Source organism: Arabidopsis thaliana, chromosome 2 (genome assembly GCF_000001735.4).
Source record: "Arabidopsis thaliana chromosome 2, partial sequence".
Lineage (NCBI taxonomy): Eukaryota > Viridiplantae > Streptophyta > Magnoliopsida > Brassicales > Brassicaceae > Arabidopsis > Arabidopsis thaliana.
This window is the reverse complement of record NC_003071.7, coordinates 18,981,063-19,005,769: the sequence shown is the minus strand read 5'-3', so window position 1 is coordinate 19,005,769 and position 24,707 is coordinate 18,981,063. Positions and strand designations below refer to the sequence as shown.

Here is a 24,707-nt window from a genome sequence, read left to right as displayed (position 1 = left end):
ACATATGCACCCACAAAAAAAAAACGTATGAAACTGCTTTTGAGAAAGGAAAAAAACAAAATAGGCGCAACGGGCGAGGTTCGAACTCATCAAATAGGGAAGAAGCTAAAAACGCTGAAGCCACTGAGCTTTGCTAAACTGTGGCATCTCGAGTAATTTAAAAAATTACAAAAGGGTAAAAGTGTCAAAAGAGAGGACAAAGTTGATTTCCTAGGGTTTTTGCACTTCTTCCTCGTCGTCTCTCTCGTCTTCAAGTGAACAGGTGAAGAAGAAAGCCGTTTTCCGTAATCGTTTCTTCAATTATTTTTCTTGTCTTTTGATTGATTCGATTTCGTATCTGTTTCAAAGATTCGCATCAAACCCTAAGAAACTGAAGATGAGGCCGATCCTGATGAAGGGACATGAACGTCCATTGACGTTTCTGAGGTACAACAGAGAAGGAGATCTGCTTTTCTCCTGCGCCAAGGACCACACACCCACCCTCTGGTTTGCCGATAACGGCGAGCGCCTTGGAACTTACCGTGGTCACAACGGTGCTGTTTGGTGCTGTGATGTCTCCCGTAAGTTTCTCAATTTCTCTTCAAATAGTATCGAGTCGATGATTAGATTCATTGTTTCCCCTTAGCTACAAGCTTGTTTAGGGTTTATAGTATCGAGTGAATTCTGTCGTCTTAGTCTTTCAAAGCTGAATGTTTAGTGATTTCTTAGGAGACTCGTCAAGATTGATCACTGGTAGTGCTGATCAGACTGCAAAGCTGTGGGATGTAAAATCTGGAAAAGAATTGTTCACTTTCAAGTTTAATGCCCCTACGAGGTCTGTGGATTTCGCTGTTGGAGATCGTCTTGCAGTGATTACCACTGATCACTTCGTGGACCGTACCGCTGCTATTCATGTGAAGCGTATTGCGGAAGATCCTGAGGAACGTAAGTTGTACATTCCTAGCTGAATTACTACTTACGTTTTAGCCAACTTCTTGTATGTGTTAAAAGGAAATTGTTTGTTTGATGCAATTGTGTAGAGGATGCTGAGTCTGTGCTTGTCCTTCATTGTCCTGATGGAAAGAAGAGGATCAATAGAGCTGTTTGGGGTCCCCTGAACCAAACTATTGTTAGTGGTGGTGAAGATAAAGTTATCAGAATCTGGGATGCCGAGGTATTTCAATTTTTCTTAAGGCCTTACTTGTGTATTAATTTCTCTCTTTTAAGGTTATGAACTAAACCTTATGTGGTGCTACTGCCATTGTTACTAGACGGGAAAATTGCTCAAGCAATCAGATGAGGAAGTGGGTCACAAGAAGGACATTACATCGCTCTGCAAAGCAGCTGATGACTCTCACTTCCTTACAGGTTCACTTGACAAAACTGCAAAGGCATGTGCTTCTTTCTTTTACTTGTACAGTATATCTTGTTTCAAATTTTTGCACTATACATATAGATATAAATCATCTAATAGAGTGTTCTCTTTTGTTGATTGTTTCAGCTTTGGGACATGAGAACGCTGACTCTTCTTAAGACTTACACCACTGTGGTGCCCGTAAATGCTGTCTCCCTGTCTCCACTTCTCAACCATGTATGCACTAATGCTTCATGAAATTCAATTTCGAATCCCAGAATCAGCAAGGCATGATGTTATCTTTGTGAATGTTTCTGCTCTCTCTTTTAGGTTGTACTTGGAGGTGGTCAAGATGCATCAGCTGTGACTACCACTGATCATCGTGCTGGAAAGTTTGAAGCTAAGTTTTACGACAAGGTTAGTGTTTATAATAAGAGTGTTTTACTTGGAAACATGTAACCTGGAAAATACACATATTTAAATAACCGTGTATCATTGTGTTTGGTATAATATATAGATTCTGCAAGAGGAAATTGGTGGTGTGAAAGGTCATTTTGGACCTATAAATGCTTTGGCATTCAATCCTGATGGGAAGAGGTAAATTAACAACATTTGGATTTTGATTGATTGACACAATCCTCACATGATGAGGTTTTGAGTGTGTGTTTTGGCTCTCTCACTGAGTTTGTGGAATGTATATTTCAGTTTCTCTAGTGGAGGTGAAGACGGTTACGTGAGGCTGCATCATTTTGACTCCGACTACTTCAACATCAAGATTTAGATTCCGACTACTTGAACGTCAACCTTTTAGAATCTTTGAAAAAGTCTCCCATTCCGGATTTTGTTTTCTCTCTCTTTTAACATTTTCATGTTTTTATTTACTACCAATACAAATACCTTGATGATAAAGCTTTTGAATTTTGACAGAATCTTTAGTTTTCATTTCCAGAGTTCTCAGTACAAGTTAATTAACCTGCTCTATGTGTGAGCGAGCATTAATATTCAGCTTTTATAAAATAAACTCGGTTGTAGAAAAGAATGCCTTGTGTGATTGACAGTCCTCAAGAGTAGCGAAGAAAATCACCCAAAGACAGACTCATAATGTTTGTGATATTCGTGATGATTATTGGATCTATAAATTTTCGGAGAGAGATGTATGAAACCTGAAAAGAAAGATCCTTTATGCATGAAACCTTGACAAAAGAAACAAAAGCTTACGCAAAGCAATAACACCGATTTCATAAAATTACATCAGGTCTAAAACAAGGAAATGCAACAAAGGAAGCCATTTTATAAAAAAAGAAAAGCCTCTCTATATTAACAGTAACAAACCATAACACCAAATTTTCATCTGGAGGAAAAGTTTCTCTTTCTCCCTCTCTCTCTCCGAAAATTTATAGATCAATAATCATCACACCTCTCTCTCTCTCTCTCTCTCTACTATACTATCTATCAAGTTTTTCTGAAATTAGTAGCACTTATTTTCTTTGTTTATGTCGACAAATTAAGTAGAAATCGACATGAATTACCATCGATCAGCCTGCAGCTACTGCTTTAGCTCGAGGCTTCGTATCGAGCAGTTGATGCAATTTGCTTGTAGAGTTAGAATCATTGTCTCCTTGGTTCTTGTTCTTATCTCCAGCTCCTGAGTTCTTAACTCTAGACAACATATTTGCGGGGACTCTCTTTTCGGGTTCCGAGCATTTCAGTTTGTCCTGCAACCCAAAAAGAACCGGCCATGTTCAAGAAAATGACACGCCTTCATAAAGATAATTTGTTGGTTAATGATAGCTTACTTACCAACAAGGTTGCATTTGCTCCTCTTAGTTTATCAGATTTCTCATTAAGTTGGTTTAGTTCAGATCTTAATGCCATGTTTTCGGCTGTCAAGGCTTCCACTTTCCTAGCAAGTTCTTCTGTCTCGGCCTTCAAAACAAGGAAAGACAGTTTGTTAGTTTATTAAATGTTTTGGTGAGAGTTACACACTAAGAGAAAGAATTTCTAAAGAGCTTCAGTGTATTCTTTCAGTAACCAAACCTGTTTCCTTAATCTTGACCTTCTAGCAGATTCTCTATTAGACTGTTTCCTTCGCTCCCGTTTCAGTTCTCTCTCGTTCTGAAGACAAAATTTAATACTTGGTCAGGGAAACGGATCAGATTAGCTCGAAAATCCAACAAGTGGAAGTTGAGAATAAGTCACAGGGTACCTGAAGCCAAGTTTCAGGAGGAACCATGGCTAAAGATTGTGACATGAAGGGGTTGGAATTTGCACTTACACCAGGAGAGAGTATAGCTCCAGATCCTTGAATGAGTTTTACGCCGGTATCACCACTTGACGGAGAAACAGAATGAAATGAGCTAGCTTGAACCAATTGTTTCCCATCTGCCAAAAAAACCGAATTAAAACTCCCATTATATCTAATATTTACACTGATTCTAACTCTTTGGGACATGAATAAGGCTATATACCTTTTGTTGGAGTTCCCTCTCGACTTCTTTTAAGTTTCGGTTCATCTGCCTGGAAACATGCAATAAGTGAGGTTCTAGACTTTAGACAATCATATGAAAACTAAAGATAGCTGAGAGTAAGAGAAGAGAAACATTACCCCAGTTGTATTCCCATCACTTCCATCAGTAGAACCATCAGTTTCTGAGCTGTTCCGTGATCGTTTATGTTCATCTGCACCATTTTCAGGATTCCCATTTCCTAGAGACATAGCAAGCCCATCAAACTCTTTCAGCTTCTTCATCAATCCATTGTCTGTGTTCCCTGTAGATTTAGTAGGAGTGTCGATGCTCAAAAGCGTCCCCGGCTGCGATAAAGAAGAACTATCCATTAAACAGCGAACAAAACCATTTCTCAATCTTTGATGTATCAAACTAGGTATACAACTTACAGTTGTTAAAGGTGGATCCTTTTGACCTTGAGGCAGTGATCCCTGTCCACAGAAACTCAAAGCCAAGTCAGATAAACGATCACGGAGGATTCAACTACGAGATGTTTGAGGAACAGAATTACTATATACCATGGGAATACCGGGATGAGCGTAAACTCCTCCTCCATGAGGATAAACAGCAGCATAGGGTGCTCCATATGGTGACATCATATGCTGAAAGGGATTTAAGACCAACAAAACACCAATGAAACGTCTTCCTAATCTTTACCATATTAGCACAAGATGATTCGTGTTTGTGTTTAGTACCTGAGGATTCCACATGTAAGGAGGAGGAGGATGACCAGATGCAGCCATAGCTGAATTGTAATAAGGAGGCATTGCTACTCTTGGACCATAATATGCCTAGCAGCAACACATCATGAAAATCATTATTAATCATGGTATTACTAGTACATAACTGGAGCGTAATAAAAAAAAGACTAACCTGCATAGCTGCCCAATCAGGGTAGACATGAACATTTGTTTGATCCTATCAACAAGAGTCAAGTCAACGCATAAGGAATTTAAGAAAAACTAAATTGACTTTGGAATTATGGTTTGAAACTGTTCAACATACCACCGGGGGTGAAGATGGTTTATCTGATTTGGTAGGAGGCTTTGGTTCCTCGCTGCTATTTCCCATAGGAATGGTTTCAAGGTTTCCCACTCAAGAGAACAATGACTCTTTCTGCAAAATCATGGGGATGGGTGTTGTTGTGTGAGAAATATAGAGACAGAGAAGGGTAAAATAGTATTTCTCTCTCACATCCTATGTTCAGAAAACTTTCAGGAAGACAAAAGGAATCAACAAAGTAGACACTACTGGACAATTCTACCCCTGAAACAATCACATGCACCCAAAAAAAGAAACTCTGTTCTTCTCTACGCTTTAGCTGTTTTTGTTCAAATTCAAAACTTATAATTTTTCATTCAATTCAAGTAAATGCAAAAGCAAACGATCAAAAATGGCAAAATTTTCACAAAACTTAGAAGATCAATGAATGATAGAGAAACCAAATCACAAAACTATTCGACCAAACAATCTCTATTTGAACCATTTAAGTTACGCAATACCTACAAGAATCCGAAAGCTCCTTGAAGAAGAAACGTAAGCAGAAGATGAAGAAGAAGAAGCTTAAACAGAGAGAAACCCAGAAATTTAAATCGCGAATTCGAAACCTAAACAGCAATTAAACGCATTTTCATCTTTCTCTCTCTCTAAAAAAACCAGAGCGAAAAAGAGTTCAGTTTTTTTTTTTGAGGGAAGGGAGACGCGAGAGAGAGAGAAAAAAAACGGAGCGCCAAGACGATGACCACGTCATCAGACACGTGTCATGAGAATATATAACAGCGTAAACTACGGTGGTGTTTGATGAGTTGGCTCATCGAGTTTAGTGCCAGCCATTTCTTATGTCATCTCTACCGTACACGTGTTCGATTTCTAGTCGCTCTACGCTTCCCTCATGTTTAGATTATTTTTATAGTCGATATTTACCATAGTGTATAATCCTCTTCAAAATCCGTCATCACATTCACACGTCAGTGAAGTCATGTGCAACATAAAAATAAGAAAACTAAACAATCTTTCCAACGAATTTTCAGAATCATTATTTTTGTATGGCATGAAAATAAACACAATTTAACTTTTGCTACTTACCGATGGGCATATTTGTTTATTATATAGAATATTGCTTCGAATAATTTGGATACATGATAAAAATTTGATTAGAAAGAAGGGACATTATGGTAAAATACGAAGGAAGAAAAGACCTTTGACTAGTAGTATCTCCGACGCGGAGAGCACTTCTGTCGACAAAACTAAAGATCCGAACCGTCCATTATTCACTACCGATTCGTATCTTCCAAAGGTGCCACGAGACGACCCACGTGTATGGCCACGTTTTTGCCATCATGGAATCACCATAAAAGGAAAAATAAAAAATACTTTTTTAGTTTATTTTCTTTCATTATTATGAAAACAAAACAATAAAGAAAAGGCCCACAAGCCCGACAACTGCTTCGAATCCAACGGCTGGGATAAACAAATGATCCAACGGTATAAACTAAGCCACGCCAGTAGATAGTTATTGGCATTTAGAGGCTAAAGGGCCAACGAGGCTTTTTTTTTTTGCGTTGGCGTAAAAGAGCTTCTATCCACGAAGTGGTCCCTACATTACAAAATGCGACTCACATGGATGTATCTACGTGTCGGTTATCCATTGGGTGATGTAGTAAATATTGTCTGGGCTCTCTATTTTTGTTTATTTTTATTTTGTGTACTGTAGAAAGAAATCAGAGAGCATAATACTAGTACTAGTATTATTCAACTTAGGTTTTCGGTGACGTAAGCAAAGGTACAGACCACATCAGCTTTGAATATAGACCGTTGATCTCGGTTTCTCGATTAGAAAAAAATCGACGGTTAAGCTGCAATAAAAACGTGTGTTTTATATAACTTCGAATCATCTGACGTGGCCATCAATATTTTGTAGTGGAAAAAAAAAGTGGGGTCGATAAGTCAGAAAAGGAGATTAATCATCCAACGGCTCAAACGTGTCCCGACAAAATGACGTGTCCGTCTGGTAAGCGGATAGTCTTACTTACGCATTTATGTGGGCCCCATGTGACGAGGACTCAATTCCTCTATCCTCATTTCCTAAATTATCCTTGTCACTTCATTCTATTTCCTCGATGTACCATTGCTATAGCCGCATTGTTTGAACTTTGAATATAAAAGCCTAATGTTCACACTATAGGCAATTTAGCTTCATCATTACGCATCGTAGTAGGCCTTGAGCCCATATTTTAAGACTAACCTCAAAAGCTAGGCCCAAATTCTATCTTGGACTATTTATAAAGACCCATATAGAAAAGTAAAAAAATCCAATCAAAGAATTTACAGAATGAGGTACTCTTTAAGCCATACTTTTGCTCCTTAGGCAATTATTGTACAAAGGACACTCGTGGTTAGAGCTGCTACATAACGAGATTATACAACTTAAATGTGACGACATAGAGAGAGAGAGAGAAGAAAACAGTCAGTGCAGGTCTGAGGAACGTTTAATGGTGAGCTCGGCTCTGAGATGGAGAATGCCATTGATGAAATGTTGACTGTCCTCGGCTATGAACGAAGTCCATGGAATCCCGAAAAGGTTTCTGTAACCAACCGCTTTCCCCCCTGTGAATGTGTAGTTTCCTTTGTATTTGCTTACGTATTCTTCCTTTGTACTTTTATCTCTTGCCGCAAATTCGTAGTCCACACCAAAACTCACAGCCCCTTTCTCTTGCATTCCGAGGAATAGCCCAAAGCAGTGGAACGAGCTTTGCTGGTCCATGTTGCAGTGTGCTGAGAGGAAGAAACCTTGACCTCCTAAGTGGAAAGCCTGAGAATAGACTCTTCCTGAAGGGAATAGTCCTGCGCATTCCTCTCGCTTCAAGTCCAGGTACACTACACATTGCGGGCGAGGAAGCTCAAACTCCACCACTTTTACGGGTCTGTATTTGTAAGCCCTCTCTATGAAACGGCGGTTCATGGAGTCCGATCCTTCAGCTGCGAGGATGCGTTGCCTGTGTGGGGCTTCTGCTTTGAAGAAGAGCGCTTCTAATACTTGCTTTGATGCTACTTCATGCTCAAAATCACTGCACGTTAGTACCTTTTTCAGCTTTCGACACGTCATGTATGGGAAGCGGATGTAGAGTGCAAGGCGTGAACCCAGAATCTCTCTACGATCTTCCAATGAACTATACTGTCCCCTTGCCCATTTCAAGACAAAATCATAAACAGCATCCTCAGAAGCAATTTGGAGATCATCGCTCGATAGTATCGCCTCTATTCCAGCCAATGGTAAGGCCATAACCTCATCATGAAACCTGTACAAGATGGTAACACATGAACAAGAATTATACAACACTAGAGTAAATGCATTTCAAACCACTGGAGAGTCTTACTTGGTAATATCCTTGTAGCGCGAGGCAAGGAACTGCTTTGCTGCATCGGTTAGAGGTTGCACTGCTTCAGCCATTAAAACACTAGAGGGCAGCTCAAGATAGAGCAAAGCAGAATCAGGGGTCATGGGCATATTTCGCAGTAGTCTACTACAATACCTCATACAGGAAGCAACCTCAAACTTGTCAGCAGCCATAAGAACATCTAATAAAGCGGGTGCTGTTGTGACACTTAGAGAGTTGCTATACATAAAGTTTAAAAGCTCCATCAAAGCACCTTCCTCTACAATACACATAAAAGTAGAGCATGAGAAATCAACAATGTGGACTCCCTTAAAGCTAATATCGTATATCATATGTAAATCAAAGTCAGCAACTGAGTTAATACAAGAGGCATAAAGAATCCAAAACAAGAAGAAGCCAACAGAGAGCTAGTAGAGAATTGAAGCCAATATAAAGAGATTGGAGAATAGCAGAAATGAATTAAAAGCTTGACTTAAATTGTCGTACCTTGTGCACTAATTCTAAGGGTTACATGTCTTTGTTCTGATTCCCTCATTCCATTAGAAAACAGCTACAACAGGGTAAGGAAAACAAGAAGCAAAAGATAGCATTACATGCGAGATGAACAAGAGCAAACAATAAGAACATAGAAGAAGAAAAAAGGTTAATACCTTGTAGAAAAAGGGGCTTTTTGCGGCCAAGATAGGAGAACTAATATGCAGTTCTTTAACTCTAACAACAGTAGAACAATCAATACCCCAGTTTGGCTCACTAGATGCATCATCATCACCTACAAAAACCATTAATAAACAAAGCCATCACGTTTCAGACAAATGACTTCAACAAAAAACGCTCTTCTGAAAATTGTTAAGTATCACAAATTCAAACCCAGTCACTCGAGAGACAATGTGAAATTTAGAACGGTACCTGATAAAGCCTCTTCAACCATTGCCTCTCCTTCATCGTCAAGATTATCACCACCAGGAGCATCATCCATATCAGGTTGGTTGTTATCGGTTAAAATCTGTTCTTCAGCACATGCCACAATGTCTGAAATCGCAACTGGAAATGCAAAACGTATAAGTTTCTTAAACATTTAAACCCAAAAGCCCTAAACCAACCATAAGAACAATTCATAAAAACAACAACAAAATCTGAGATTCCAACCGATAGGGAATCAAACGTACCACCATTGTCCTTCTTGTTGTCCTCTCTTCTCCTCTTGCGATGACGAGCCCAATCGGCAATACTCGTACATCCTTCAGCATCAGACCTAGAATCCGAAGGCCCACCCAAGATCTCGATCCGGAGCAAACGATCGGAGAAGTTACTGTCATTGAAAGCGAAACCAAAATCACCTTCGGAGGAAGAACCATGGCGAGAGAAATTGGAATCCATCTCCGTCTTAGGGTCAAATAGATCGGTGTTATTGGAACCTCTCATCCTCCTTTTCGAAAACCCTCTTCTCCGTGTCTTCTCTCCGGCGAGAACCGAGCAGAAGAATCAGGATAACAATAAGGGTCAAATTCGAAAAGGTTTTTTTGAGGAACGAAAATGACAAAGAAACACTAAAAAAGTCTTTCTCTGTTTTTTTTTTCTGAAACAAAGAGCGGGTCGACGTTGAACGGTTATGGTAACAGGGCGGTGACGGATAAAGGCTAATTAAAGACAAAGAGGTTCGTTAATGCCAGCCTAACTAATTGTTTAACCGGTTTGGTCTTTTGATTGTAATAAGCACTTTGGTTCTTTTTCCGGTATTTTGCATAAATCGCGTAGGTACGATTTTGATTTTGACTTATCGGATTCGATTTTTAGTATTTGGGGGAAATTTAGCATTTACTTAATTAGAGGAGGAAAAAGGTAATAGGCAAAATTAGGAGTGTATTTAGTTGGAAAGCGTCAAATTTGGTAAGAAGACAACTCGTTCAACAAACGGCAATGCCTTTTATGTCGTTAAATATTCGTTGGAATCAAAGTCTAATTTGGAGTTTTCTTTTAATAAAATACAATTACTTCAACGTTTTACAGACTTTGTTAATTAGATTTTGACCGAGTGAAACTTGGCTATGCAATGATAACTTGACAAAAAAAAAAGGACTAATTTATAAATTGAAATCCGGCCGGTATACATTTCTTCGTAGGCCAACACATGACAAACCAGTTGACTATGTTGTGTACTACTAGGGATCATTTGAGATGATACGACTTAACGTATCGACTACAAGCAACCCAGCTGCTATTATTTCTTGAAACCATCGATGGTATATTTTCTCAAACCAAAACAATTATAGTGTACTTGTTTCGATCTGATCGAAGTTAAACCTAACTTTATTATTGTTCTTGTTTTAACTAAAAACGTATCCAAGACCAGTTTTGATGAATATATTTTTTTCTTTTTTTAGGTGAAATGTCCCCTTCGTATTTACGACAAACACACGACTAATGTTAAAATTAAAACAAGGAACAAGAAATATTTATACATTTGTCAGTTTTAATCTGTATTTCCATTAATATCATATTTTCAAATTGGCACACGAACGTCTTCTCGTAAATAAACAACATTAATATTGCTTCCATGCAAGCATCAACCACAAACACCTGCAAATAAACATGACAACCTGAAAAAAAAAATGCACTAGAGAAAAAGAAAACAAGTTAGATCGAAACCAAGTTTTGAAGAACAGAGACTAATTAAGAGAAGAAGAAAAGGAGCTCCCTTCAATCCAAACGAAGAGAAGAGAATGATATGTAGAGAAAGAGGGAGAATCTAAGAGGTCGTGCAATCCCCTTAAAGTGTGCTTTCTTCAAGCTTTTAACACCGCGCACTCTCTATGAGGAAGACATGAACTCTTAGATTCTGCATTTTAGTTCCTCAAATCTTGTCCTCTTCGTTTTGGAGGAAGGGAGCTCCTTCTGTTACACTTGAAGAACGAATGTCCCCCAAAAAGAGTTTGATATCTTTTTACAATAAAACGAACCAAAAATAAACTATGGAAAGAGGGAGAATCTAATATGTATGGTGATGGATTGTTGAGGCTTATGATGATGATGTGAAAGAACATGTTGTGTTAAGTCGTTTTATAGATGAAAGAGCATCAACCCTAGTCTACTCCTTGGGACGATTATGGAACAAGTGTAAATAAAAAATTGAAAAATATAGAAGAATAAATGGCAGTAAATCTTATTATTATTATTTATTTATTTATTTTGGCAGTAAATCTTATTGTCATTAATTAGAGATTAAACATAATCTTGTTGACTAGATTCTCTTTTAGAGAGAGATACGGTTAGGGTGCAACACTATGGTTTATGGAGTATTTGCAATTCCATTGCATTAAGACTAAAAAGAGAATTAGTTAGATTTCAAATGTCCAAACAATAACTAAACCGTACTTTTTGTATATTGAAGAGAATCTAGGCATTCGTAAGACCATCATTATTGATAGTTTTTTAGGTTAGTTTTTAGATAAAGTAGATCTTAAATTTAATGTTATAATTCAATTAATGGTTAAGAATAGCTCTTATATAAGAGCCAAATCTAATGTTTTTTAAGTTAATTCTTAGATAAATTAGGTCTTAAATATAATATTTTAATTTAATTAATCTTAATTTTTAGATAACTTAAGTATTAAATAGAATTGTTTGTCATATTTGTTTAAAATTTTATGTCATGTATGTTTTAAATTTTATGAGTTGTAATAACTATTAAGTTTTTTAAAATTATAATGTTTCTATTTTTTTTTTCAAATTTTCTTTTTAAGAACTCCAAGTTAAGATTCCACCATTGCATATTGCCTAAATTTCAATCTCTTAACCAAGTTTTTAACTTCAGAATTTTCAAAATCAATTATAAAAATATTCATAAAAACTATATTAAAATTATGCTAAGAAACTACCATTAATGATGCTCTAAAACAGATAGAGTTTGGTCAATCGCTATTACCGACACATCTTTGACTTGGCTTTTTTTTTTTTTTTAACGTTTATTAATCACCAATCAGTCTTCTTAAAACTTGTGGAATTTTTGATGACCAAAGATTTGAACTAATCGGTTAAATTGTCTCTTCTTTAAGTTACATCTTTTTGTTCTTAATTACAACTGCCAAAAATAGTTGACCGGAGTTGTGTTCTTTTTTTTTGTCGAACCGGAGTTGTGTTCAATGTCAATATATGTGAACTGTTGACAAAATTAGCTTTTTCCTTTTTTCATGTGAAATTGGTTTCTGTCACTGGGACAATTAAAATATTTAGTTTTTTTAACGACTAACGAGCATTAATATTAACCACAACCAAATAATTAATCCAACATACATGAGAAGACACGAGTTAATTATTTGCTCGAACCGGAATTATCACTCTGGTTTCAAAGAAGAACGTAAACGTCGACTTTCTACACGAGCTTCCATCAGCTTATCCTTGAGAGTACGATGATTATCTTCCCTGATCATCACATTCACATTTCTCGGATGATTCTTCGAGAAAGTTCTAGACTTTTCTTGACTCTCATGATCATCAACGTTCCTTGGACTACTCTCTGGATGAATCTTATCTCCTTCCGAAGACATAGATAGATTAAGAACTTGGCCTGAGCTCTTCTTAAGCTGCAGTTTGTTATCTCTTCTTGTTCGCTTTTCAAGCCCTTCTTCGAGTTCCTTCAGGCAAACCCTTTGATGCATAGATACCGAATCATCTGGTTTTGCTCTCAAGCCACTTCCTTTACTTGACTGTGATCTACTCTTCTCCTTAGCTCGCAGAAGAAATGTTTTATCATCTTCCTCTAGCTTCATTTGTAATCTCTGGTCACTCCACACTTCTGCAATCTGCACAATTACTTTATCACTCACCGGTGACTTTTTGCCAATTCTTCTCACCTTATCTTCATAATCTTTCACCGCTTTTGCAAACTCATCGCAGAGATTTTCCACAACAACACGTTCCTGTGTCTCCTTTTCAAGGTCTTTCAAAGCTTTGGACAAACAATGCTTCGCTTCACAAAGCTCTCGTGTTAGCTTCCGGTGCAAAGTCTCTGACTCCTTTCTAACTTTTCTCTCATCATCTAACTCCCTCTTTATGGATCGAAACACATCTTTTACCTCTTCTTCTTCTTTTTTCTTCCTCAGTGGCCTATCGCTTAGCTTCTTCCGTTGCTGAACCTCCTTAATCTCGGCTCTACATTCATCCAACTCCATCTTTAAAGCTCTAACCAAAGACATATTAGCAGTATTCTGTTCTTCGAGACTCCATATCCGGTTTAGCACCTTGAGAAGCTTTGTAGAGGAACCCAAACCATAGCTTGCAGACTTAACCGCCGAAGAACCTGTCTGACTAAACGCTGGCTTACGCACCACAACCTACAAGCACATTAAGCCAACACACACCAAATCCAGCTCAAAACAAGATTGTTAAAAAGCATTCCTTGGTTAAATTTAAGAGTGAACAAAGAGCAAAAAACTTTGTTTTCTTCACCTGCAATGAACTGCTGCTGCTGCTGCAACTTGCAGGAGAGATAGGTTGCAACAGATCACCATTTCTATAATCATCAGTTGCTGCAATTTGCCTCCTCAAGCTAGCTCTGCTTGGTGGCTGCAAATTAAAACTCATATATAAATACTAAACACACTTACGAGCCAACTTTACGACCATGAGATTTGTCCAATGAAATTTGTGCATAGACGAGCAAAAGACCACATCATAAAGAACAATACTTTGAGATTTTCTCGGTGGAATTTGCGCAAAAATGAGATTTTTTCCGGTCGAATATACTCTAACCTCACCGTAAAGATCACAACTTTACGACCTATCAAAACAAGAAGACTAAAACCCTACATAAACCCGTCAAAAACATTCAAGCAAATCAAAAGCGCCAAAATTGTTTACATGATCGTGAAGCGGGCTACGGGAATGCGATTCCACATCTGAATCCCTTCGTCGACACCGTCGCAGCTCAATTCTTTGCCGGAATTGTTCAGTTTCCCACAAATCAGCACACAATTTCCGGACAGAGTCCTCCGAATTCGCCAAAAACTCCTTGGTCGCTCCGACTCGTGGCGGCGAAAACTCGAGCCGCCAGGTGGGTGGAGGAGTGGAAGGACCAGCTCTCCTAGTATAGCCCATGAAACTTCGTCTCAGCTTTTTCTCCATTTCTCCTTCTTCACACTCTCTCTCCATCTCTTTACTCGCTCTGTTTTCACCTCTGTTTCCACCTCTGTTTCCCTTAAGCTGTGGAAGGTTGTCTTCTTGGAGACAGTTGTGTCTCGACTCTCTCTGTTTCTTTCGTCTTTTCCTTAAAAATTCACAGATCACTTATTAATGGCTTATCCTTAAAATTTGTCCATCTTGCTTTATCATTTATTTATACAAAAACCCGAAAAACGTGATTTGTTGTTAAGTATGATTGTAATTCTTACTACTACAATTCTTTGCTTTTTAAAACAATAGTAGTATAATGTTACAACATCAAAAGCCTGTTACTCTCTCCCGACAAAGATTACGAGTTTACTCTGACTTTTTCTTCTTCCCAACAAAGCCATAGATTTTTATTTACTGCAAGGGGAAATATATCTCTCAGAGACAGAGGATGCGTGTGAGTGAACCTTTTTCACCTTTTACTATTTTCTTTTCTCCATGGAAATCAACCTATTTCTCCTATGTACATTTTGCGAACTTGTTAAAATAGTTACAGTAGAGGTGCAACCTTTTACTGTATATTTGGATCACAATAGTTACAGTAGTTAACATACTGCTACAATTGTAGAAATGACACTAATGAATAGAAATGAGAGTGTATATCATTTGTTTGGTTTAGATGAAATGTATTTCTAAGATAAGAAATTAACTTTTGATGGATGCACACAAGTGGGTGAAGATAATCCCTTGAATTAGTTAATTATGCTAGTAAATTTGGGGATTGAGAGTAGGCTAATAGAGTCATTATGAGGTTAAATGGGTGTTAATAAACGATTAAAATATAAATCATTCGTATCAGAAAATAACCATGCTTGAAGATTCCTGGTCCTTTCATGCTATAGTCTACAACTCCAAGGCTTTATTATGACTAATACTGACACCATTTCCTTTTTTTCAACCATAGATTAGGTGAGAATGAGATCATATCATTACTTGTTATTTCTCTTGCACATGTTAATCTTTGAGAATTTTAGTTGTTTGTAATGAGAAAGCACATAAGAGAGAGGTTACGGAGATGAGTGTAAATGGCGTTGGGACGTGAACGGGACCACAAGAGATGAATATTTGGCGGCTCAGAGACAACCTAACGTGACGATGAGAAAGAAGAAAACGAAGAGTGAGTTATGGCATGAAAAGGATCACTATGTCCGCACAAACCACACAATCATTCTCTTTCTTTCTCCCATAACAAATTTGAAAGATACAAATTTTAAATGTAATTAAAGTAATAATACATGAAATTTACACCTATAGCAAAAATTTGAAATAAATAATAAAAACATTTGAAATAACTAATGGGTTGATCATTGTATGGGCCTTATATAGTTATATATTGGGCCTTGACACAAAATTTAGTCGAATCTGTCAGAGCGAATGGGTCGTTTAAGGAGGTTATCCATGAACGTCGAAGAAAACAGAGAGGCAAATATTTGGATTTTCGTTAAGACAATTTTTGAGTTCTCGTTCTCTTTTCTGTACTCAATAGGATGGAGATGGATACAATATATGAGGAATTGAGACATATCAATGTTTATGGGGGTCATAATACGGCATCGGTTGGACTTACGGACATTGGTTTGCTTGCACGACGTCTGATCTGTGTCTTTTTCTTATGTGACAGTTTCTTCTCAAGGCTTTTGACCCGACTGGTTAATTTCGATATGACTTCTAGTTGTTCTCTGCCTGCCTTAACCAACGTCTCCATCGTTTCCTTGAATCGCTGGTTCTCCTCCATCAGCTTTTTGGTTTCTTTTGATATCCCAGGTTCAGTGATTTCCGGTTCCGGAGCCTGTTCGTTCAAAATAACTTCTGTCTCTAGAGGCTGTTCTTTCACAATGACTTCGGTCTCTGGAGACTGTTCTTTTTCATCTTGTGGCTCAGAAGTCTGTTGGCCAATGCCTTTGGAGTTGTTGGGTGAGTGATCAACTTCTGTTTCCTCCTGGCTCGCTGTTTTAGGGTCCATTGCAGTCATATTCCCTTCACGAGTATATGATGACGATGGATCTTGCGAAAGAGGCTGTGTTTCCTCGTCAATCACTCCAACAGGTAGCTCTGAGAGCTCGACATTTTTTTCTGAATGCAATACAATATCATCTTCTCCTTTTCGGTTTTCATTTTCTGATGAGTTGGTTTCGGCTTCAGAGACTTCACTAGCATTCTCCGGGTCCCGTATGGAGTTTGTTTCAGTCTCTTCCACCATTTGCGGCAATTCGTTTATTGGCTCCTCCAAACTTTCCACCACCATGGCTTTGTTTTCCTCTACGTTGGTCACTGTCATTCCGTTTCCATCAGCTGACGGTGGATTACCCGGAACAACAGTCTCAACCTCTCCAATTTTCTCTGGAATTGTTGTCGAGGAAGCAGCCGCTGCATTTTCAGTAGCTTGCTTAGAATCCGTTGCCAGGGTTTCAAACAATCCATATCCCTCTTCTGTTTCAGCAGCCGATTCAGCCTGTTTTTCATCTGTTCTATTCAAGACGCTCATAGGATGTTCCTCGGGAGACAGACGAAGTACCTTCTCTAAATTCGTGTCAGATACCATTTTGTTCTCTTCTGTGAGCTGGGAGTGCTCCAAGTTCACTGGAGAGTCACTAGGCTGAGATTTAATTTCCACTTGTTCCTTTACAGCCTCTTTCTCTGCACTGGCGCAACTATTTTTCAAGGAGTCAAGCTTGTCTTGAATGCTTGAGAGCTCTGTGGCCAAAGCTTTCCTGAACTCTCTTATACTAGGATGCAATCCCTGGAAGATAAACATCAGTATAGGAAACTGTCAGCAAAAATCCTACACAGCAGTACATACTGAGATAAACTATCTCGGCCAACCAATGAAATTAGTCTTTCATGCATTACCTCGACAGCATCCAATTTCAAAAGAAGGTTCATCACCAGTTCTCCATTAACAACAATCTCCTTCTCTTCAATGTGCTGATCAGTAGAAGCTTCTAGCGCCTCAATACGCTTTTTAACATCTCCCATCTGCTCACGGACAGTGGCTATCTCCTTCAATTTCTTAATTGGCTCCCATCTTCTCACGTCATATCCACGGTACATAGATTGGATAATTCTAGCAGCTTCCTCTTCTGTAAAGCTCTTCTTTGCAGGCTGTTCTCTATTCTCCTTAGCTTCACAAGGTTTAATAATCTCACCGTTTGATTCTTCTTGAAGATTAGAATTGCTCTCAACTGATCCTTTTTCTGTTCTTAATGCGTTTAGGCTTCCCTCAGCCATCTTCATTTCTGCGTTTGCGTCTTCACATTTTACATTACAAGCCTCAGGAACAGTCCTTGATTCAGCCTTCTTGGAGGACAGTGGAGCCGCGATCTTAGTCTCCTTAGATTTTTCCATCCGTTTAGGATGACTTACTGATTTGGAACCACCATTTCTCTCTTTCGGTAATGGGTCAACACGCAGACAAACCGGAGGCAACTTGGATGCTTCTGATGATGACGAAGACTGCTCTTTTTTTGTGCTCTTAACTGGCTCATTCTTTGCAATCCTTTTGGTTGGCTCCGTTGGTTTAGGCAGATGGTTTTCTGATAGTTTCACTGGAATATTTCTTGGTTCCTGTAGATGGTTCGCCACTGGGATATTTATTACAGAGCTCTTCTCCTCCGCATCTGAAAGTACATTGCACTCAAAATTCCCTTCTTTGCCTTTTGCTTGAGTTATCTGCCCTTCATTTCTGTGGAGATCAGAGGGGCAAGACTCCAAGTTACGCCCTTCATTACTACTCTCCTTACTCTCAGAAGCTTCAACATCTTTCCGTTTCCCATAAGATGGTATCCAAAAAATAGGATACGGAACCTGTCCAGGCTCTTCCTTGTTCTTCTGGTTCTGCGCTTCCTTCACATCTTGACCCTGGATTAAGGATTTTATCATGCTGATATCAAACGGGTATTCCACCGTTTTCCCATTCTGCATCTTTTTCCTGTCTTCATTACTACTCTCAGAAGCTTCAACATCATCTCGTTTCCGACGAGATGGAACCCAAGAAGTAGGATACGTAAGCTGTCCCAGCTCTTCCTTGTTCTTCTGGATTTGCGCTTCCTTCATGTCTTGACCTTGCAATAAGGATTTGAATTTGCTGATATCAAACGGGGCTTCCACGGTTTTCCCATTCTGCGCCTTTTTACTGTCTTGATTCTGTACCAACGACTTCATGCTGCTCTCATCAAATGGAAAACAACCACGCCAAGATTCAGGAAAACTTTTCTGAATCGTCATATTGTCAGGAGCTCTAACTTCAGCAGGAGGCTGGTTATGCTTCCCTAACCCAAGAGAGCTTCTATATTCCTGATTCCTAGCATTCTCATGAGGAATCCATATAATTGGGTAAGGGCAGTTAGTAGAACGAACTGGAAGTACAGCTTCTCCTTTCTCAATCTCAGGCTCATGCTCTTCAATCACAACGCCTCTGTCTTTCTTCAAATCACACATCTGGGAAGAACATTTCCCGCAGTGATGCTTCCCAGGCACATCCTTCTCAACATCAAACCAAGGTTGATAACCAACTGGAAATGGTGGATGAACGTAACAAGACGGAGCGTAAGACGCGTGAGGAGGATGGAAAGCGGAACGATTCATGCAGCATTGATGGTACGGTACTTGTGGGGGATAACAAGGAGGCCAGTAAGCAGGAAAGTTGCCGTGAACGCAGCTTCCATGACACGGTGGTGGAGCATCCATTGCCATATGCTGAGAGTTATTACCAAATCCTTGATAATAGTATTCCTGTGGTCTCATTTGACATGGTTGTGATGGATCCATGTACACAGGCATCATCTTTAATCAAGATCACTTAACCAATTCCAGTAAAACTGCAGCAAATACCCAAATCCATATATCATTAGAAAAATACAATGTGAATTTGGTTCATTCAGAATTATTTCGTTACCACAATCACCAAAATCTGCCAAACTAAATCAATCGCATCTTCATTAAACTAAGAGCAATGAACTCAAGATTCTCAAAGCTATTCATTAAACTAAGAAGGGAAAATGACGGAGCTTACACGAAACAGAAACGATCCGTAAATTCCGATGACTCAGTTCCTGCGAAGCTCTCTCACTCTCTCCACCAATTAAAAAAAGCAGATTTCTTCTTCGAATTACTTTCTGATTCAGATGATTGCAGCTTTTTCTATGGGTAGTGAACAATCCAAAGACATTTCTTGATTTATAGAAAGACGAACAACAACGTTCAGAGGGAAAAGATATTTCTTCTGCTCTCCAGATCATTCTCGCATCACTTTGAAAAATCTGGAATTTTCTCTTCGTTTCTTAACCTTTACTAACACGTGATTTAAGAAACTCGCTTCGCTTATGGGCCATATAAATTAGGCCCATTTATTTTATTATTGGGCTTATAATTAGGCTGTATATTGAGCGTTAGTCTCCGTCTCTGATACCCAATTCGAAAACCACTTCTCAGCCTCCGCCGATTCAGACCTCGCATATTCAGCTTCCCAGTCTTTCTCTCTGCGTCGTTCTAGGGTTTTTGTTACTCTTTGCTTCGAAGATGGGAAAGGCAAAGAAACCTCAAAAGTTTGCTGTCGTGAAGAAGATGATTAGCCACAAAGCTTTGAAGCAGTGAGTAAACGATTCGTCTTCCTTCAAATTTGATCCTTTTTTAAAGAGATTCTTAGTTTTGTTTTTATTTATATAGTTACAAGGAAGAGGTTCTGAATCCAAACAAGAAGGACCTCACGGAACTTCCGAGAAACGTGTAAGCTTCCTACCACTGTTAGCTTTCGTTGCCAAGTTGTAATTATTTGGGTTTCGTTTGATTTGTTTTTGGATCAGACCGAGTGTTCCTGCAGGGCTTTTCTTTTCTTACAACTCTACATTGGTTCCTCCTTACCGTGTTTTGGTGGATACTAACTTCATCAACTTCTCTATCCAGAATAAGGTCGGTTCATCTTCAATTGCATTTCTCTATCACAGAGCTATAATCAGAATGTGTATCGATCTTTGTAGAGTTTATAGTCTTGGTGAACCTGATTGGAATCTCTCATTGTTTGAAATCCTTTTTGACTTATTTTGCTCTGGTGTATCTAATAGATCGATCTTGAGAAGGGAATGAGAGACTGTCTGTACGCAAATTGTGAGTTACTTAAAGATTTTGATAGGTCTATATAGGTTCTCTCTCTTGTTAACCACCTGTAATTGTTTCTGGTTTGAAGGCACTCCTTGTATCACGGATTGTGTCATGGCTGAGTTAGAGAAGTTAGGTCAGAAGTATCGTGTAGCTCTAAGGTAAATCTTTTAGACTTTTTGAACAAGGCTTTTCTGTTTATGGTTTTGTTTCGTGGATTCGTAATTGGTTTACTATAATATTTGGTAGGATTGCGAAAGATCCTCACTTCGAAAGACTACCTTGTATACACAAAGGGACATATGCTGATGACTGTCTCGTTGACAGAGTTACTCAGGTAATACATCGTTCCCGGCTTGTTGAACTTTGTATTCAAGACTCTGAAATGATATACCGATGCTCTGGTCCCATGGTTCTTGGTGTATACATTTTATCTTTTGTATGTTTCTGTAATATTCATTTCTCATAATATACAGCATAAATGCTTCATAGTGGCTACATGTGATAGAGACTTAAAGCGAAGGATTCGAAAGGTAAAGATAGTTTGTTGTATCAGTGCTCTTGTTTATATCCATGGCTGAAGTCTTTGGATATTATCAACTTTTTTCTATGTTTGTTTGCAGATTCCTGGTGTGCCCATCATGTATGTGACTAATCGCAAGTACTCAATAGAGAAGTTGCCTGAAGCTACACTTGGTGGAGGTATGTATCTTCCGGCTGAGACATCTGAATCTACTGCTACTATGGTATTAGACTATGTGAATTCGCTTTTGTAACCTTTGGCTGTTTTTTTTTGGTGCAGCTCCAAGGTACTGATAATTTATTAGAGACCTTATGAATTCCATGAAGCCCTGAAGCCTCAAGCCTGAGTTGGTATCGGTTTACGCGCTGAATCAACTGAGTTGGAATGGCTATGTTGTGAGCCATTTTGTTCTCTATGTTGGTTTCTCTGTTGTTAATTTGATACAATGTTAATTAATAACTCAACAGAAATCTTTATTAAGCTTTTACATTCTAAAAACACATTCTTAATCTATTACACAGTTTTGTTAATGATAGACCAAAATCATGTCTTACTGGACTTCGTACGTTGATGTGGTGATTAAGATAATTACATGAAAATCAACATGTTATTATATAAGGTAAAAGAAACGTGGTATGAGATTGAAATTTCCTTCTCAGTACAAAGAGTTGGTGTTTTCACGAGACATAGCCAGCTTTGAGCTTTGGAGTTTTCTGTTTAACAAAGAACGCAGAAAGAACACTCTTTGTCCGGACAGGAGCTTGAATGATCTCTCGTCGCGGGTTGTTATCAAGTGACCTGTGTGCAGTTAGAAGTTTCGGAACCTCCAAATCCTGTTGAATCACAAACTTGTCTCATCAAAACCATGATTACAAATACACAGCTTACTAATCCAGTTGCATTTTTCTACATGAACTGCCCGATTCATGAAAGATTAGTTTCATGTGTTCTAAATTTTTTTACCTTATGGGCAGTGGATGCAGCAGGAACACCTGAGACCTGAGAACCAGCCAAAGGCTTCTTGTTTGCTATGTTTTCATCATCACCTGCATGAGTTTCAATGTATATCATCAATCTCTTGGCAAGAGTTGTCTAAGAAGAAATGCTATGTTTGATACTTCCCCGACTCCCTGTTTCTCGTACCTAAGAGATGGAACACTCCAGATGTCTTTGAGAAAGCTTTTGAATCTTTGGAGCTGCACAGTAAATATGTATTAGTTATCAAGAACGTGAGAAGCAGTACTAAAGCTTTTTGTGAACTCACCTTGGTGCAACTGTGGATGTTCCTTTGAGGGTAGACTTGGTCTCTGAGCCTAAATGCCAGGAGAGTGATTTCGATGCAGGGGCATCTAAGTGAGTCAAACCAAGCATATTACTTAAACTGTTTGATATTTGACTGCTTGTATTATTAACTAATAAGCTCAAAGATGAGGACATTGCACCTGAAGGTTGAAGACGGGATATAGCTTGGTAATGATTCTGTCTTGTGTCAGTTCGTCTGAGAGGACTAAAGTGTACCCGCTTGTTAACAGAATCTAACAACAGTCGAGAGAAAAAAGAAATCAGATTTCACTAGTAAACTAACAGAATCTTAACAAGGGACAAGAAAAACTCTTACTGGGAAGAATGTAATGCTTGTGATGCAATGGGATAACTGCTAATAGCTGTTGCTGTCTAAGACCTTCTTTGTCGATATATGTCCGGCATGTAAGCAGTTGCTGATGAAAAGAACATACACAAACCTTAAGGGAGATTGCCTAGAAAAGGTAAGATAAATAAATAGAGAAGTGTGTGAGAGAGTTTAGTTACCTGGCTAACACAAGAAGCTCTCATTTCCATAGTTGATATGTCTGAATTTTGGTGATCAAAAAGATCAGTAAGCTTGGAAGCTACAGTTCCAAGGTGATCAACAGCATTAACTAGAGCCTTCACAGTGTAGTCTTTCAAATTGTCCAATACCCTAAACAGAAAGGTAATAATGTAAAGAGAAGAAATGTCATTCAAAGCTACTAGTAGAGTAAAATTAAGGAGGTTACTTACATTTGCTTTTGCTCGCTATGAAGATAAGACTTTTCACAGTAATCAGCAGCTGAATAAAGTTGAGGCCTCAAGTTCTTGAGCTCCTGTTACATACAATAAAGGCCAAAGTAAAAATAACATTTGTAATAAGCCAAACAAAACCAACAAACAAATCAGAAGATTCTTGAGTCGTCGTCTCTAGGTAGCTAAGTCATGCCATAGTCTGTCTTGATAATTCCAAGAGAACCAGATTCAAATCTTGAAGACAGTAGTAACACACTAACCGACAATCATCATCTTGGTCCCATCAATAAACTTAATCCACAAAATTTACAGCCAACAAGACTTTTAAAGTTTTTACCAACATGTATATTAGCCTAGCCTACAACGAGATCATGGATCTGCCTCAACTAAACCAAGTTTATTGTGATCATAGCTCTTAATTTCTACAGAATCTAACTGATCAGAACCAACAAAAAAATGTGGACAAGGAAGAACTAGTAACAGAGAGATAGATAATAAGGAACCTGCAATGCCTTAACGAAGCTCTTGTTGCGTTCCATGGAAACCTCGTCCAAGGTCATAGCTGGATTATCCATTCCTGATATCTCCGTTTCCATCTAGCGATCAGAGTGTGTAGAAATTACGGCTCTCTATTTAAGAGATTAGTGTAACACAATCAATGTTTGTGAGGTAAGGTTAGCTTTCTGGTGAGACGGCTAAGCTAACTTGACATAGAAAGAGAGAGAGAATAGGAGGAAGGTGAGAGTGAAGTAGAAGCGATTCCAAATCCAAAGGACTCTTATGCCATTTTTGCTTCCAGAGTTATTAAAAAAGGTGTATAGAAGAAAACGACTTTGGGAAAGACGCACTATGTTTTTTTTTTTTTTGAATATAATTCTCTTAAATAAGTTATTATGAACACATAAAAAAACAAGATTAATTAATAATTTGATCATACTATAAGATACCTCTGAATTACAAAATTAATACAGCATAATTTGAAAGGACATTAACTTAATATTTTTGTCGAGTATACATTAAAAATACTCCCGTAAAAAAAATCACATGTCTTTGTATATGCTGCTTTAATTGCGGTTGTTGATAACACATTAAATTATTTATGTGTTTGTGGTTAGATTCTATGCAAGCATTTAAAGTAAACGGAGGTGGATCTATAGGATTTGAAATGACGGAACTAGCCTTGCCAAAAGGACCGGTCAACTGGATTTTATAATTGACTCCGGCAAGTTGCATGAAAAAGTAACGCTGGCGGACACGTCAGCATTAAGCCAGCTTCATTCACATGAGATCCACACGTGTGGACTAGCTGTCAAAACGGACCTGCACGTGCAAAGGCCCATGGGTCCATCATGGTTTTACTGGGCAAAAATCATTGGCCCCAACTTTAGTCTTACAAATCATTTTTGCCATTTGCTTTCAATGATTCTGTTCAGGTGAATTAAAAGACAGCCGTAAATGACCAAACAAGTTTTTTTCTTTGGTTTGTGCCAATGTTGTCTTCATGTTATATAATTCGAATTTCTATTTAGAAAAATATGCGTTTTTTTTAAGATTAAATTATGGATATACACAAATGTAGGCTGTATAAATCATATTCTATAAATAAAAAGCTTTTGTCAAAGTATGGATATACACAAATGTACGAG

General features: G+C 38.3%; 7 protein-coding genes, 1 long non-coding RNA gene and 1 other non-coding gene across 18 annotated transcripts; 3 read left to right on the top strand and 6 right to left on the bottom strand.

Annotated features, from left to right (window-relative positions):
- Positions 1-37: 37 nt before the first annotated feature.
- On the top strand, positions 38-2,612 carry TRIP-1 (TGF-beta receptor interacting protein 1). Of its 3 annotated transcripts, NM_180119.3 has the most exons (9): positions 38-262; positions 349-560; positions 709-924; positions 1,020-1,153; positions 1,251-1,370; positions 1,481-1,570; positions 1,664-1,750; positions 1,851-1,930; positions 2,039-2,612. In NM_180119.3, the coding sequence occupies exons 2-9, from the start codon at positions 377-379 to the stop codon at positions 2,112-2,114; spliced, it is 987 nt and encodes a 328-aa protein (NP_850450.1). In that variant the 5' UTR covers positions 38-262; positions 349-376; the 3' UTR covers positions 2,115-2,612. The 3 variants fall into 3 exon arrangements, with proteins under 3 accessions (NP_850450.1, NP_182151.1, NP_973697.1); NM_130191.6 differs by having other exon boundaries at positions 234-560; NM_201968.1 differs by lacking the exon at positions 38-262 and having other exon boundaries at positions 265-560; positions 1,481-1,750; positions 2,039-2,313.
- GBF3 (G-box binding factor 3) lies at positions 2,367-5,590 on the bottom strand. Of its 4 annotated transcripts, none has more exons than NM_130190.3 (12): positions 5,343-5,590; positions 4,846-4,956; positions 4,714-4,758; positions 4,536-4,631; positions 4,359-4,442; positions 4,230-4,271; positions 3,939-4,145; positions 3,802-3,850; positions 3,540-3,715; positions 3,371-3,448; positions 3,134-3,259; positions 2,367-3,048 (listed from the first exon to the last, which is right to left on the bottom strand). In NM_130190.3, exons 2-12 carry the CDS (start codon positions 4,909-4,911, stop codon positions 2,869-2,871), a joined length of 1,149 nt encoding a protein of 382 aa, NP_182150.1. In that variant the 5' UTR covers positions 4,912-4,956; positions 5,343-5,590; the 3' UTR covers positions 2,367-2,868. The 4 variants fall into 4 exon arrangements, with proteins under 4 accessions (NP_182150.1, NP_850449.1, NP_001323457.1 ...); NM_180118.2 differs by having other exon boundaries at positions 3,609-3,715; NM_001337182.1 differs by having other exon boundaries at positions 5,347-5,579.
- Positions 5,591-7,097: 1,507 nt separating this feature from the next.
- Positions 7,098-10,125, bottom strand: LRB1 (BTB/POZ/Kelch-associated protein). The gene is made up of 6 exons (NM_130189.3): positions 9,404-10,125; positions 9,144-9,278; positions 8,888-9,006; positions 8,724-8,787; positions 8,217-8,496; positions 7,098-8,138 (listed from the first exon to the last, which is right to left on the bottom strand). Exons 1-6 carry the CDS (start codon positions 9,657-9,659, stop codon positions 7,307-7,309), a joined length of 1,686 nt encoding a protein of 561 aa, NP_566069.1. The 5' UTR covers positions 9,660-10,125; the 3' UTR covers positions 7,098-7,306.
- Positions 10,126-10,913: 788 nt separating this feature from the next.
- On the bottom strand, positions 10,914-11,138 carry MIR159c. Its single transcript, NR_140782.1, has one exon. It is a non-coding gene; the product is annotated as a microRNA ath-MIR159c precursor (primary transcript).
- Positions 11,139-12,398: 1,260 nt separating this feature from the next.
- AT2G46250 (myosin heavy chain-like protein) lies at positions 12,399-14,599 on the bottom strand. 2 transcript variants are annotated; one of them, NM_130188.4, is made up of 3 exons: positions 14,094-14,599; positions 13,683-13,799; positions 12,399-13,567 (listed from the first exon to the last, which is right to left on the bottom strand). In NM_130188.4, exons 1-3 carry the CDS (start codon positions 14,382-14,384, stop codon positions 12,569-12,571), a joined length of 1,407 nt encoding a protein of 468 aa, NP_182148.1. In that variant the 5' UTR covers positions 14,385-14,599; the 3' UTR covers positions 12,399-12,568. The 2 variants fall into 2 exon arrangements, with proteins under 2 accessions (NP_182148.1, NP_001323525.1); NM_001337181.1 differs by having other exon boundaries at positions 12,443-13,567; positions 13,683-14,013.
- A 950-nt stretch (positions 14,600-15,549) lies between these two features.
- BAG6 (BCL-2-associated athanogene 6) lies at positions 15,550-19,637 on the bottom strand. Its single transcript, NM_130187.4, has 3 exons — positions 19,414-19,637; positions 17,253-19,219; positions 15,550-17,142 (listed from the first exon to the last, which is right to left on the bottom strand). The coding sequence occupies exons 2-3, from the start codon at positions 19,182-19,184 to the stop codon at positions 15,943-15,945; spliced, it is 3,132 nt and encodes a 1,043-aa protein (NP_182147.1). The 5' UTR covers positions 19,185-19,219; positions 19,414-19,637; the 3' UTR covers positions 15,550-15,942.
- A 173-nt stretch (positions 19,638-19,810) lies between these two features.
- AT2G46230 (PIN domain-like family protein) lies at positions 19,811-21,571 on the top strand. Of its 2 annotated transcripts, NM_130186.5 has the most exons (9): positions 19,811-19,990; positions 20,067-20,126; positions 20,204-20,309; positions 20,462-20,504; positions 20,584-20,656; positions 20,745-20,832; positions 20,972-21,028; positions 21,119-21,197; positions 21,298-21,571. In NM_130186.5, exons 1-9 carry the CDS (start codon positions 19,920-19,922, stop codon positions 21,309-21,311), a joined length of 591 nt encoding a protein of 196 aa, NP_566068.1. In that variant the 5' UTR covers positions 19,811-19,919; the 3' UTR covers positions 21,312-21,571. The 2 variants fall into 2 exon arrangements, with proteins under 2 accessions (NP_566068.1, NP_001078068.1); NM_001084599.1 differs by having other exon boundaries at positions 20,972-21,197; positions 21,298-21,569.
- Positions 21,478-23,859, bottom strand: ABIL1 (ABI-1-like 1). 3 transcript variants are annotated; one of them, NM_130185.3, is made up of 9 exons: positions 23,565-23,852; positions 23,059-23,141; positions 22,828-22,978; positions 22,637-22,736; positions 22,461-22,553; positions 22,283-22,367; positions 22,162-22,214; positions 21,982-22,064; positions 21,478-21,851 (listed from the first exon to the last, which is right to left on the bottom strand). In NM_130185.3, the coding sequence occupies exons 1-9, from the start codon at positions 23,655-23,657 to the stop codon at positions 21,696-21,698; spliced, it is 897 nt and encodes a 298-aa protein (NP_566067.1). In that variant the 5' UTR covers positions 23,658-23,852; the 3' UTR covers positions 21,478-21,695. The 3 variants fall into 3 exon arrangements, with proteins under 3 accessions (NP_566067.1, NP_001118534.1, NP_001189756.1); NM_001202827.1 differs by having other exon boundaries at positions 21,527-21,851; positions 22,283-22,331; positions 23,565-23,859; NM_001125062.1 differs by having other exon boundaries at positions 22,283-22,553.
- AT2G09710 lies at positions 23,121-23,587 on the top strand. The gene has a single exon (NR_140587.1): positions 23,121-23,546. It is a non-coding gene; the product is annotated as an other RNA (long non-coding RNA).
- Positions 23,860-24,707: the final 848 nt, after the last annotated feature.